Source organism: Canis lupus, chromosome 6, assembly GCF_048164855.1.
Source record: "Canis lupus baileyi chromosome 6, mCanLup2.hap1, whole genome shotgun sequence".
In the NCBI taxonomy this organism is placed as follows: Eukaryota; Metazoa; Chordata; class Mammalia; order Carnivora; family Canidae; genus Canis; species Canis lupus.
In genome coordinates, this window is record NC_132843.1 from 38,084,615 (window position 1) to 38,099,200 (window position 14,586).

The 14,586-nt window shown below is 57.6% G+C and overlaps 1 protein-coding gene across 1 annotated transcript; it reads left to right on the plus strand.

Annotated features, from left to right (window-relative positions):
- Positions 1-30: 30 nt before the first annotated feature.
- Positions 31-13,818, plus strand: NPR1 (natriuretic peptide receptor 1). The gene is made up of 22 exons (XM_072831526.1): positions 31-748; positions 1,207-1,406; positions 1,809-1,922; positions 2,342-2,477; positions 2,840-2,931; positions 3,618-3,753; positions 3,981-4,065; positions 4,866-4,986; positions 5,933-6,007; positions 6,115-6,192; positions 6,590-6,694; positions 6,939-7,010; positions 7,114-7,270; positions 7,539-7,694; positions 7,949-8,117; positions 8,698-8,844; positions 8,945-9,068; positions 9,242-9,310; positions 9,558-9,732; positions 9,965-10,063; positions 12,597-12,688; positions 12,861-13,818. The coding sequence occupies exons 1-22, from the start codon at positions 31-33 to the stop codon at positions 12,921-12,923; spliced, it is 3,183 nt and encodes a 1,060-aa protein (XP_072687627.1). The 3' UTR covers positions 12,924-13,818.
- The last annotated feature ends 768 nt before the right edge of the window (positions 13,819-14,586 follow it).

Consider the following 14,586-nt stretch of genomic DNA (forward strand, 5'->3'; position numbering starts at 1 on the left):
CACTCGCCCGCCGAGCTGCCCGCCGAGGCCATGCTGCGCCCCGGGCGCCCCGCCGGCGCCCTCCCGCTCCCGCCGCCGCCGCCGCCGCTGCTGCTGCTGCTGCTGCTCCCGGGCAGCCAAGCGGGCAACCTGACGGTGGCCGTGGTGCTGCCGCTGGCCAACACCTCGTACCCGTGGTCGTGGGCGCGCGTGGGGCCGGCGGTGGAGCTGGCTCTGGCCGCGGTGAGAGCGCAGCCCGACCTGCTGCCCGGCTGGACGGTGCGCACGGTGCTGGGCAGCAGCGAGAACGCGCTGGGCGTCTGCTCCGACACGGCCGCGCCGCTGGCCGCCGTGGACCTCAAGTGGGAGCACAGCCCCGCGGTGTTCCTGGGCCCCGGCTGCGTGTACGCCGCCGCCCCGGTGGGGCGCTTCACCGCGCACTGGCGAGTGCCGCTGCTGACCGCCGGCGCCCCCGCGCTGGGCTTCGGGGCTAAAGACGAGTACGCGCTGACCACCCGCGCGGGGCCCAGCCACGCCAAGCTGGGCGACTTGGTGGCGGCGCTGCACCGACGGCTGGGCTGGGAGCGCCGGGCGCTGGTGCTCTACGCCTACCGGCCGGGCGACGACCAGCCCTGCTTCTTCGTGGTGGAGGGGCTGTACGTGCGCGTGCGCGAGCGCCTCAACATCACCGTGGACCACCTGGAGTTCGCCGAGGGCGACCTAGACCAGTACGCACTGCTGCTGCACACCGTCAGGCGCCAAGGCCGAGGTGAGGGGCGAGCCGGCCGGTGTCCTCCAGCTCCGCGCAGCCCCCGGGGCCCCCGGCCTCCGTCCGCTCGCCCCGGGGTCACGGGGTGGGGGGTGCCTGCTGCGCCCTGACGCTCCGGGGGCCTCGGCTTCTGCCCGGCCCTCCTCCTCCTCCATTTTCGGCCTCCTCCCAGCGGCCTCTCCCTCCATCTTCCCCCCACCCTCCCCCTCCCGCCGGCCCGCCTCCTCTCCCTCTCCGGCTGACCCCACCTTCCCCACCTTTGGCTCCGCCGGCCCGCCTCCAGCTAGCTTTGCTCCTTCCACCGCGGGCGCCCACCGACTCCTCCCAGCGCTCTCCACCTTTCTCCCGCCGCCGCCTGGAGCAGCCCGGAGTCTGGGGACTTCTTCCCCGAGTTCCCTGACCCACTCCGCCGCGGTCTAGGCTTTTCTCTCTTTCTGACCACCCCCCTTCCTCCCCAGTTATCTACATATGCAGCTCCCCGGATGCCTTCAGAACTCTGATGCTTTTGGCCATGGAAGCTGGTCTGAGTGGGGAGGACTACGTGTTCTTCCACCTGGACCTCTTTGGACACAGCCTGCAAGGTGCCCCCGGCCTTGCTCCCCACAGGCCCTGGGAGAGAGGGGATGGGCAGGATGTCAGTGCCCACCAGGCCTTTCAGGTGTGTCCAGGCTGTAAACCCAGGCTGTGGGACTCTGAGCTTGTGGCACCTAGCTTCTAGGCCCTAGGTTCCTCCTCCAGGTCTGAAGGGGTTCCAGAAAAGAGGCTCTTGATTGCTCAGGAAGGTAGGTAAGCAGGCCAGGAGGGCTGATGGCTGTATAGAGAGGGCCGGGAGACTTCTGAGCCAGGAGGCTAAAAAGATGAGCGAATGGGCTTGAGGTGGGAGGATGCTCCATTGCCACCCACCAAGACACCTAGAGAAGCCATCCCATTGGATCCATGCTTTGGAGCAGGCAGCATCTGACAGCCTTTCCACTTTGCCCTTGAGCGAAGCAGAGATGCCCTGGGAGAGGTGGGCCCCAGGCTACTGGGAGGACTGGATCAGCTCTGACCCTTTCCTCAGGCTGCTAAAATCATTACCTATAAAGAGCCGGAGAATCCTGAGTACTTGGAGTTCCTGCAGCAGCTAAAACACCTGGCCCATGAGCAGTTCAACTTCACCGTGGAGGACGGCCTGGTAGGAGGGGTCCTGGGACCCTCCAGCATGGACATCCAGCCCCCTCTCCATGGCCCTCTGCTGGCAGCCAGCCTGTTCTCTCAGCCCTCTCTGTATGCCCATGCCTCCCCTGTTTCCCCTTCCCCCAGTTGCCATGTTCTCCTGACGACCAAGAGGGACCTTGACAAGTTGCTCAGCTTCAGAAACTCAGGTCGTCATCAGTAAAATGATGATGACTTGTCCTGCCCTATCTGCCCAGTAGCATTCAGAAGCAGAGAGATATGTGGAGGCATCTTAGAAGCAGTAAAAATCTCTGTCCCGTGGGGATGTTTCCTCTCACCTTCATCCAAGCCCCCAGGGCCCCCATGTCCTCCCCCCATAGGGCCCACTTGGAACCCCTCATCCCTCCCACCCCAGCCTAGCTCTGCTGGCACCTGCAGGTGAACACCATCCCAGCGTCCTTCCACGATGGACTGCTGCTCTATGTCCAGGCAGTGACAGAGACTCTGGCACATGGGGGAGCTGTCACAGATGGGGAGGCCATCACTCAGCGGATGAGGAACCGAAGCTTCCAAGGTCAGAGGCTGGAGGTGATAGAGATAGGCTACTGTGGGGTGCCCCAGGCAGGAGGTCCCAGGAAGCCTCTAGCCTACCGCTAAGGGGGTCACTCAGCCATGCCTGTCCTTCCCTTTCTTATATCTTCCCCGGGGCTCTTTCCCATCTTCCCTGCTCTCTAAAGAAGTCCTCCTAAGTGCCCGACCTCATTCATTCCTACTGCTGAAACATATGCCCTTTCTGTCGTTATTAGTAATACATGTGTGTATATCATACACACACATGTGTTTAGAGGGCAGAGAAGATCAAGGGGTAGAGATAACCTGAGGGGAGTGTGTGGAACTTCCACTTTCTCAAAACAGCCATCTTCATGCATGCCACAGGTGTGACAGGATACTTGAAAATGGACAGCAATGGAGATCGGGAGACCGACTTCTCCCTCTGGGACATGCATCCTGAGACTGGCACTTTCAGGGTGAGCTTGTGGCCTCAGAGGACGGTACCCCCTGGGAATGACATCTCATGCTCCCCCTCGCCACCACAGCCCTGCCAGGGCATCTGTCTGCTCTGGGTCACCCTACCATGCTTGCTCACTTTTGGAGAGCCCTGGGTAAAAGATCTGGAGGAGCAACTAGAATGATAGTGACTCATAGGTGTTAGCCTTGGGGAACCCCATGTCTGAGGGGGGGAGCACAGCCTACCCTCAGGAAGTCCCATGTCTCCTAAAGTGGGCAGGACCCTCTCCCAGCAGAAACAGGCTGACGTGGGGACCACACAACTCTTCAAGTTCAGGAGCAGGAGGGAATTGAAGCCACACACGCTAGGGAGCAAATCATCCAGGGAAGACTTCCTGTAGGAGGGGTGCACAGGTTAGGCCTGGGAACATGGCCTGACAACATGGCCTTTTCCTGTTTGCTATGTGCTCCTATCGGAGATTATAAACTTTCTCAATGTCAAATTTGGGGTTCTACACAGAGTTCTCTTTATAAAGCCAGACTTTTCCACTCGGACAACATGGGTACTCATCAGGCTTGCTAAGTTGTGGACGGCCCGATACAGGCCCTGGAAGCAGACATGGGGTGTGCGGGAAGCAGCCCTGCTCCCCTAGACTTGAGGCGTTACCCCAGGTTTGGCCCACCTACCACTCTGGCCCTCCCATAGGTTGTTCTGAACTACAACGGGACTTCCCAAGAGCTGGTGGCTGTGCCGGGGCGCAAACTGAGCTGGCCCCTGGGGTACCCACCTCCTGACATCCCCAAATGCGGCTTTGACAACGAGGACCCAGCTTGCAGCCAAGGTGACTGCCTCTTGCCTTCCAGGCCTCCATTCTGGAGACATTCCATCATCTCCCTGCCTCAGGAATCAGAGGTGTTCCTCTCCCACGCTGTGGGCTTTCTGGAGAGAATCCTCCTGCCTTTTTCCTCCCTTCATCCATCTTCCTAGTTCACTGATTAACTATTAGAAGTTTCCTCCTCCTGTTCTCGAAGCAAAATCTCTCTTCCTGTAACTTGAACTCCTATACAGATCACTTTTCCACCCTGGAAGTGCTGGCTTTGGTGGGCAGCCTCTCCTTGCTGAGCATTCTGACCGTGTCCTTCTTCATATACAGGTGAGCCTTGGGATGAGGGTGGGGAGTGAGGCTGGGAGGCCTGCAGAACCAGCAGAGGAGGCAGCAGGGACCTGGGGTGGGGGAGGGGCAGTGGAGGAAAGCCATAGGAGATGGGGAAGGACAGAGGCTAAAAAGCCTTAGGACCCAGGGAGAAGAGAAGGAGGAGGGCAGACGAGTCTGGGAGATAGCAGGTGGGCATCACAGGTGCCTGGGTCTGGCCTGGGGGCTGCTCTGTCCTCCCTTCTGACTGGCGTGCAGACCTGATGGAGCATGATGGTTCAAGCCCTGTAGCACTGGCCCTGCCAGGTGAGCAGGGGTGATGAACAGTGCCGGGTGCTGGGTGCTGGGTGCTGGACCCAGAGTGGAGGAGGATGTGAAGGAGCCCCGCTCCTGCCTTCCAGTGGGAGGCCAAGATGGAATGCAGATGTTAATTCCAGAAGAATGCAAGGAGGGGAAGATGAGTGCTGCTTGAGCCTAGACTGTGTGCCAGGCCCTGCCGTGCACTATTTCTTTTCATTCTTATAATAATGCTTTGAAATAAATGTCGAGGTCTCCAGTCCCCAAATCAGGACACTTGGCCAGGAGGACAGGAGGCTGAGACATGAAGTGACTGCCCAAGGTCCCCAAGGGGCAGGCAGGACTTCCCCCACACATCCTGACTCTCAGCTGACAGGAGAGGACTCCCCCAGCCACCTGTCAGCACCTGCCCTGCTCCCAGGGCTCTGAGGTGGGGCTGCTAAGCTACCCAGCACAGGGTCAGGGGTTCAGACGTGGGTTCAGATGGAGGTCTCACACCCCAGGAAGATGCAGCTGGAGAAGGAACTGGCCTCAGAGCTGTGGCGGGTGCGCTGGGAGGACGTGCAGCCCAGCAGCCTTGAGAGGCACCTCCGGAGCACAGGCAGCAGGCTGACCCTGAGTGGGGTAAGAACCCTCGTGGTGGGGGGGGGGGGGGGGAGTGTGGGTGGGGGCAGGGCAGTGCCTGGTGCTAGGGTAGAGGGCCTTTGCTTGCTGTGTGACCTGAGGCGAGGCCTGCAGCCCCTCTGAGACCACCTCAGATAATGATTACGTCCTTGCAGCCTCTTTCATAGGAGGCTTTCAAAGATCAAAAATAGTGTATGCAGGACGCCTGGGTGGCTCAGCAGTTGAGCATCTGCCTTCCGCTCAGGGCATAATCCTGGAGTCCCGGGATCAAGTCCCACATTGAGTCCCACATCAGACTCCTGCAGGGAGCCTGCTTCTCCCTCTGCCTATGTCTCTGCCTCTCTATGTCTCTCATGAATAAATAAATAAGGGACGCCTGGGTGGCTCAGCGGTTGAGGCCTCCCTTCAGCCCAGGGTGTGATCCTGGAGTCCTGGGATCCAGTCCTATATCAGGCTCCCCACAGGGAGCCTGCTTCTCTTTCTGCCTATGTCTCTGCCTCTCTCTGTGTCTCTCATGAATAAATAAATAAAATCCTTAAAAAAAAGAATACATAAGTAAATCTTTTAAAAAATAGTATACGCAAAAATACATTTAAAGAAGAAACGAGGGGTGCCTGGGTGGCTCAGGTCATGATCTTGGAGTCCTAGGATTGAGCTCCACCTCGGGGCCTCCTGTTCAGTGGGGAGTCTCCTGCTCCCTCTGCCTCTGCCCCTCCCTCCCCACCCCCCACTTGTGCATGTGCGCTCTCTCTCTCTTTCTCTCTGTCCCTCTCTCTTTCTCAAATAAGATCTTAAAAAGAGAGAGAGAGAGAAATAAGGAAAGAATTTGATGATGTGGACTGAGAAGCAGGATGACACAGAGGTTAGGCCGCCGGGCCAGGGACTCGTGCGTATGGTGGAGCTCCCAGGCTGACTGCCTGTCCTCTCCTGCTCTCCGTCCCTCCAGAGAGGCTCCAACTACGGCTCCCTGCTGACCACAGAGGGCCAGTTCCAAGTGTTTGCCAAGACAGCGTATTATAAGGTGGGCCAGAGGAAGGACTGCTGTCTTCGGGGTGGGCACAGTGTCCCTGGAGCACTTGGAACCCCACCACTGGGCCATCTCAGTGACATCCTCCATTCCTTGCCCAGGGCAACCTCGTGGCTGTGAAACGTGTGAATCGTAAGCGCATTGAGCTGACGCGAAAAGTCCTGTTTGAGCTGAAGCATGTAATGTGGGGGAGTGAGGCAGGGGCCTAGGGGAGAGTCCCAGAGACAGGGAAGGTTACAGGGGGACCACAGGGTGTTCCAGGACAGGGATGGACCCTCAAATACTGTGTGTGGAAGAAGAGACTAGGAGAGGCATCCTGGAGGAGGGACGGGAGATTGGGGCCCCATGAGGGGCCCTATCTAATGCCTCTGGGGATGGAGGCATTAGGAGGCCCAGTGGGCAGGGAGCAGATTCTGGGGGAGGGTCCTTTAGGACATTGGTGGGAGCCACCAGGGTCCTAGGATGTCTGCCAAGTGAACAGCGCATGAGGAAGATGGAGGGGTCCCTGAGGGTGGGGGGACCCTTGGTGAGGGATAAGATCTCTGTCAGACCCTTGATACTGGCTCCCACCTCCAGATGCGGGACGTACAGAATGAACACTTGACCAGGTTTGTGGGTGCCTGCACTGATCCCCCGAACATCTGTATCCTCACAGAGTACTGTCCCCGTGGGAGCTTGCAGGTGAGGGAACAGGGGGTGACAGGAGACCTGGGTCTCACCCTGATTCTGTCCCCTACTGGCCATAGGACCTCAGGCAAGCTTCTCCGTCTTTCTGACCTTTATTTGCCCCATCTGTAAAAAGGGCGAGGGGATGGATGCACTAGAGTAAATCCAGAGCTTCATCCCGTCGTGCCAGGGTCTGTGGGCAGGCCTTTGCACCCCTCCTGGAGTCCCCGAGGTGTATATGTGACTCATTGCCTAGCAGGACATTCTGGAGAATGAGGGCATCACGTTAGACTGGATGTTCCGGTATTCTCTCACCAACGACATCGTCAAGGTGGGCGCACAGGAGCCTGGGATGTGTAGGGGAGGGGCTGGGCATGCTTCTCCCCCACTTCAGGTCTCACACCCCAGACCTCTGCCCCCCCACAATCTCCCAGGGAATGCTGTTCCTACACAACGGGGCCATTTGCTCCCATGGCAACCTCAAGTCATCCAACTGTGTGGTGGATGGGCGCTTCGTCCTCAAGATCACCGATTTTGGGCTGGAGAGTTTCAGGGACCCGGAACCAGAGCAAGGCCACATCCTCTATGCTAGTGAGCCCCAACTCTGACTCCTGAGACACCCCCCCCTACCCAGGCCCCACCCAGCAAGGGGATGGATGTCTGGCTTCTGAAGGGTGTGGCACACCTTTCTCATTCCTGGTTCAGTTCATTTGCCAGCAGAAAGGGCAGCCTGATGCCATGGTCTCCAGGCTTTCTCCGTAGCATTGGGCATGCTGGCTCCAGATTGCTCTGGCCACATCTTCCAGGACTTCCTTTCCTCCCGCCCTTCGCCCTGTGACTCCTGACCTCTGACCTGCAGAAAAGTTGTGGACAGCCCCTGAGCTCCTGCGAATGGCCTCACCTCCTGCCCGGGGCTCCCAAGCAGGTGACGTCTACAGCTTTGGGATCATTCTTCAGGAAATTGCCCTAAGGAGCGGTGTCTTCCATGTGGAAGGTTTGGACCTCAGCCCCAAAGGTGAGAGAGAACCACCCTGTCCCCAACCCTGCCACGGCTGCAACTAAAGTGGCCCCAGGGCGAGAGACCCAGAGCGAGGGACCCCTGGAGTCACCAGCATGCTGCCACCTGGAATGTGGTTCAGCCCCCAGCCTCTGTGGCTCTGCTGCCAGGGACCCCGATGCATGCCTGCCCCGTCCCCGGCCTGGCCCTCTCCCTGTCTCTACCTGGCCCTCGGAGGGCCCCTCCTGTCAGTCCCTCTGCCCTCACCACAGAAATCGTGGAGCGCGTGACTCGGGGTGAGCAGCCCCCCTTCCGGCCCTCCCTGGCCCTGCAGAGTCACCTGGAAGAGCTGGGGCAGTTGATGCAGCGTTGCTGGGCTGAGGAGCCGCAGGAGCGGCCACCCTTCCAGCAGATTCGCCTGATGCTACGCAAGTTCAACAGGTTGCTGGTGTAGTTCCCAGCCCCTCCTGCCCCCTAGAGTGTGCCCCACACTGCCCCACACATAAGTCTTCTTCCAGAGGCAGAGGGACCCCACTGCAGCTCCCACTCTATGTGTGCTGCGTGACCCAGCCGTCCCACCCCTCCCAACATCGCCCCAAGGGCCCCTTGTCTAAAGGGGTGCAGGACCCATGGAGCCCATACCCCCCACCTCCTGACCCTCCACAGGGACTTCCACCCCACAGAGCCCTCCACACACCCCTCTGCCAGCCTGGATGTCCGCACTCTGTCCCCATTTGTCCCCCGGCCACCTCCACCGCAGCCTCCTTCTAACCAGCTTGCGCTCCACAAAGATGAACACAGTAGCCACTCTCTCTGCAGCTTCAGGCCTGACTCTGGGGTCTGGGAGATGAATGCCCGGCTCCCCCAGCCCGACCCTGCCCGGGGCCCCACCGCAGCCTGGGGATGGGCTGGCCTGGAGCCTGGGAAGGGCGAGTGCCAGGGTGGGCCCTGAGTCATGTGCTGGTCCTCTTTCACTGGCCCGCCGCCCCCTCGCCTGCACCGCGGCACCCCTGGGCCTCAGGGAGAGCAGTAGCAACATCCTGGACAACCTGCTGTCCCGCATGGAGCAGTACGCCAACAACCTGGAGGAGTTGGTGGAGGAGAGGACCCAGGCCTACCTGGAGGAGAAGCGCAGAGCCGAGGCCCTGCTTTACCAGATCCTGCCTCAGTGAGTGCCAGGGCCTGCTACCGCCTGCCGCCCCCAGCTGCCTGCCACCCCCAGCGGCCGCGCCTTGTGCTCTGACCCTGCACCCGTTCTGCCCCCACAGCTCCGTGGCTGAGCAGCTGAAGCGCGGGGAGACGGTCCAGGCCGAAGCTTTCGACAGCGTCACCATCTACTTCAGTGACATTGTAGGCTTCACGGCCCTGTCTGCACAGAGCACGCCCATGCAGGTGAGCCAGCACAGAGCACGCCTGCGCGCCAGCGCAGGTGAGCCCAGGTGAAGACCAGACACGCGTGCTTGGCCTGGCATCTCCACCCTATCAGGCCTGCCCGCTGCTCTCCCCACCCCATCCCAAGAGGAGGCCCAGACTCCTGATACCCTTGGGCTTCTCATCCCTTGCAGGTGGTGACCCTGCTCAATGACCTCTACACTTGCTTTGATGCCGTCATAGACAACTTTGACGTGTACAAGGTGAGGGTGGGAATAGAACACATAGTACTGGACGGGGTCAGAGAAAGGTAAAGGGCGGAATGACATAGGGCCTTAAGAGATGAGACCGTGAGACCGAGAGATGAGGACAGAGGCTGTTACCTGGAGCCCAGGGACAGGCAGAGAAACCTGGGGGATGGGGGCGCTGATCAGCACACGGTGCACATGGTGGCACAGGGAATAGAAATTGCCGGTTCTCGTGCCCTGCATCTTCTGGCGGGCCCCACAGGTGGAAACCATTGGTGATGCCTACATGGTGGTGTCGGGGCTCCCCGTGAGGAACGGGCTGCTGCACGCCCGAGAGGTGGCCCGCATGGCCCTGGCGCTGCTGGACGCAGTGCGCTCCTTCCGCATCCGCCACCGGCCACAGGAGGAGCTGCGCTTGCGAATCGGCATCCACACAGGTGAGGGAACCCTAGGGGCTGGGGCCATCTGCAGGCCCGACTGTCCCCAAGGGACACCCCCCTCACCCGCCCCAACCACACACACACCACCTGGATTCCCAAGGGCCTCAGGTCCCACCTCTTGACTCTCCGGGAACACCTCAGACCTGCCCAGCAACCAGCATCCATTCCACCCACCGACCATCCTTAACACCCTTGCTCCCTGTGGCTGAGGGGCCTTCACTCCGTCCAGGACCCGTGTGTGCCGGTGTGGTTGGGCTGAAGATGCCCCGTTACTGTCTCTTTGGAGACACGGTCAACACTGCCTCCAGAATGGAGTCTAACGGGGAAGGTAAGGTGGCTGCCCCGGGCAGGCTGAAGAGAGCAGACAAGCTAGAGCCAGGAGGGGTCCTTTGGGCAGCACCCTCACCCAGTGTACCAGTCCCCCGCCCCGACCTTCTTCCTCCCAGCCCTACGTCAGCAAGGGCACATCACCTCCCATCCAGTCAGAGATCCAGCTCCCCGCCTGCCAAGTGGTTGAAAGTCTTTCCAGGCCAGTGTCCCATCAGTCCCCCAAGGGAAGCCCATCCTTAGCAACCCCCTGCTGCCTCTTGCTTCATGCAGCCCATCGAGGTGTGAATCTTAGCTCCACAAACCACACAGCTCCATTTCCTCATCTGTCAGATGAGAATAAAACACCTTAGAAGAGTTATGTGTGAAACCCATATAACATGACTAGGTCATAATCGTGGTTCAATTTTTCTGAGCTTCAGCTGTTTATCTATAAAACGATACCTGTCTCAGCATTGTGGAAAACCTAGCACAACCCCTGCATTCAGTAGGTACCTATTAAATACTTGCTCCTACCTCTTCCCTAGTCTTATTTCCTGCCATATTCAACACTATTCAACATGTATTGAGCGACTACTCACTGCCAGGCCTTGTGGTATTAAGACGCCCCAGACCCAATGGAGGCAGTTTATGCAGACCCCATCCAAGACTCATGGCAGGAAAAGGGCTACATGGGCACCCAGAGGGTCTCGGTTCAGCAGATACTCCCTGGTCCCTGGGTCTGGAACAGTCAAGAGTAGGAGAAAGGCCCTCACTGAGGTCCAGTCTTCAAGGAGCACGTTCTCCAAAGTGGTTCAACAACAAAACAAGGCCACTATGATACAGACCCCAGGAGTGGCAGGGGCAAGGTAGAGGTGTGGGGAATACTAGGCCAGGGGCCAGATCTCCTCCACTAGGCCTCTGCTCCCTCAGCCATAAAAAGAGTGTTGAGTTAAACAGGAGTCACAATGACCACATACAGACTGCTTCCTGTGTGCCAGAATCTGTTTAAATACTTTTAGAATATTAAATTTAATCCTCATGACAAGGCCTTGAGGTGGATACTGTCACTAACAGCATTTTACAGAATAGGAAAATGAGGTACAGAATTTATTCTACTTCCCCAAGTGAGTATCTGAACTGGGATTTGCTAGACAGAGGAGGATCTGAGCCACCATGCTATACTGTCTGTCTGGAACCTGGTGGCATTCTAGAATGTTGTCCAGTATGTTCTTTAATCTGTGCTGTCCATTGGAGTAACCTCTGTCACAGGAGGATATTGATCACTTAAAATGTGGTTGTGCAGGGTGCCTGGGTGGCTCATTCAGTTGAGTGTCTGACTCTGGATTTCAGCTCAGGTCCTGATCTCAGGGTCATGGGATCAAGCCCTGCATCAGGCTCTGAGCTCAGATGGGAGTGTGTTGGAGAGTCTTTCTGCTCCTCCCCATACTCCTGCTCTCTCTCTCTCTAAAATAAATAAAACCATTTGGGACGCCTGGGTGGCTCAGCGGTTGGGCGCCTGCCTTCGGCTTAGGGCATGATCCCGGAGTCCCGGAATCGAGTCCCACATCAGGATCTCTGCATGGAGCCTGCTTCTCCCTCTTCCTGTGTCTCTGCCTCTCTCTGTGTGTGTCTCTCATGAATAAATAAATAAAACCTTTAATAAATGGTAAAAAAATAAAATCACTTGTTTATTTTAGAGAGAGCATGAGAATCGCTTCTCGGCCTTTTGGCTAAGATCAAGTGTGTAGAGAACATGAGACAGCACAGAGGCAGAGGGAGAAGCAGACTCGCCCCTGAGCAGGGAGCCAGATGTGGGCCTCCATCCCAGGACCCTGAGATCATGTCTTGAGCCCAAGGCAGATGCTTAACCAACTGAGCCACTCAGGCACCCTGAAGATAAATAAATAAATCTTTAAAGAAAAAAAAAGAAAGAAAGAAAGATGATCGATACAACTGGATTTTTAACTGTATTTAGGTGTTTTTTTTTTTTTAAAGATTTTATTTATTCATTCATGAGAGACACACAGAGAGAGGCAGAGAGAGAAGCAGGCTCCATGCAGGTGGCCCGATACGGGACTTGATCCCGGGACTCCAGGATCACACCCTGGGCTGAAGGCAGGCGCCAAACCGCTGAGCCACCCAGGGATCCACTAACTGTATCTAGTTTTAATTATTTTTTTAAATTAGGCTCACACCCACTGTGAAGCCCAATGCAGGGCTTGAACTCACAATGCTGAGATCATGGCCTGAGCTAAAATTGAGAGTCAAGAGTCAGACACTTAACTGACTGAGCTACTCAGGCACCCCTAGTTTGAACTAATTTAAATTTAAATAGCCACAAGTGGCTACCAGTTGGACAACACAGCTCTAGAATTCTAAGGTGGAGGCCAGTATGGTCAGACTCTCCATATGGAGGGGTGGGGCTCTGAATTAGGAGGCTTTCAGGCCAAAAGAAAGGAGAGAGAGCGTCCTTGTACCCTGCAGTTCCCAATCTCCCCTGCTCCCAGTTCTTGCATCCCTCACCTTCCCTTCTTCTCCCTTATCCTTCTCAGCCCTGAAGATCCACTTGTCTTCTGAGACCAAGGCCGTTCTGGAAGAGTTTGGTGGTTTTGAGCTGGAGCTTCGAGGAGATGTAGAAATGAAGGTAGAGAAGAAGGCCCCTGCCCTCACCATCCCTTGGGGTCCCAGAGGCGGTTACCTTCCCCCAGACCCTTTCTCAAGCAACCTCACTGCCATCCCTAAACCTGTCCTCTCATTTGGGAATGTGGGTAGGTGTGCTACTCCCCACCTCAACCGCCTCTTCTTTTCCCCTCCAGGGCAAAGGCAAAGTTCGCACCTACTGGCTCCTGGGGGAACGGGGGAGCAGCACTCGAGGCTGACCTGCCTCCCCTCCTGGCTGTCCCTTCCTTGGGCCGAGGTAACAGAGGTGCCAGACCTCAGCCTCACTCACAGCCCCGCCATTGCCAAAGGATCAGAGAACGTTTGAACAACTCAAATGTGCTAGCCCCAGTGGAGACACCAGATACGACCCCCGAAGGAGGACTGTGTTGGGAGAACTTGGGGAGTTCATGGACCTGGAGCACACAGTCCTGCCCAGTGGCACACACACAGACACAGGCACCCACTCTCCACCCTGACCCAAGTCAAGTTGCTAGGGTGTGGACCCCTGGATCCTGTGCCCCCACTCCTTCAATAAATAAAGCAACACCAAAGGTAGTTGCTACACTGGGACTTCTAGGGGGATGAGGAAAAGGGATGATAGGTGAATCTAGGAGACGAGGGGAGTCCACATCTGGGCCCAGCCCATGTGGGCATAGACGCTCCTGTGTTCCCTCCCCAGCCCAACACTGGGCACACTGCATAGGGGGGAGGAACAGTTGGCAGGGGTTGTGGGCCCGTACATCAATTCCTCCTGTGAGCAGAGGCCATTAACGTCTTTATTCTAGTGACTGTCTCTAGAAGGAGAGTAGGTTGGTTGCCAGAAGACACAGCCATGTTCCCTACCCTCTACTCCAAATGAGACATGCTCCTGGAGCTGGAAATGGAATATCTGACAATGGCTGCAGGTCCCTCCAGCTACCTGATAGCCTGTGACCTTCCCTAGTAGTGCTGACACTTGTGGTCCAAGGACCCATTTACACCCTTCACAATCACTGAGGGCCCCAAAGAGTCCTTGTTTATGTGGGCTAAATCTATCCATATATACTGTATTAGAAATTAAAACAAGTCCTATTAACTCACTTAAATAAGTATAATAAACCAATCGCATGTTAATATTTTGTTGTTGCTTTACCAAGGACATTCTTAAGAGAAGCTGGCTTTTTATTTTATGTATTTTTTTACTGCCAATGTGGAGTCATGAAGAATAGAGTGCCCATTCCTGCCACTGCCTTGATTTTAGCTAAAACACCAGCCTTTTGCCTGCACTGCCTCCCTATCCTCAATGTACCTGTCAAGTCACGAAGAGGACGCCTGTGTTGGTATGATGATGCAAAGTGTCTTGACCTCATCTATCCCCTGAAGGGTCTCTGGGGGCTCCCAGGGTCTGCGGACCACAGCAGTTTGAGGAACGCTCTGTTGTCCAACACCGGAGCCGGGGAGCCAGGAAGGAAGGTGGATCCTCTCTTACCTCCGTGGAGATGTGGATTGGCCACCGGCCCCTCCATCCCCTGCCAGTGTAGACAAAGTGACTCTCGGCTGGCCCTGCTCCTGCTCTGGCCACCCACCCCAGCCCTTCCGGAGCAGGCGGGCAGGAATGCGAATGAATGCGGGGGAGAGGTGGCCGCAGCCTCACCTCCCCCGCTGGGAGAGAAAGTGCCAGGCATTTCTTCGGGCCATCCATCAAGCGCGGACAGGCCCTTCCCGGGGCGTGCAGGTGGGGCGGGCCAGCCCCCCTCCTGCGGCTCTGCGTCCCCCGCCCACCCTCGGGGCCTGCCAGGTGGGCCCCGCCCCGGCCGGACGGTCGCCCCGGTGACCACGCGGTGCCCCGGGCGGGCGGGGACGTCCGGGAGGCCGGGGCCGGGAGGGGGCCGGCCTGGAGCG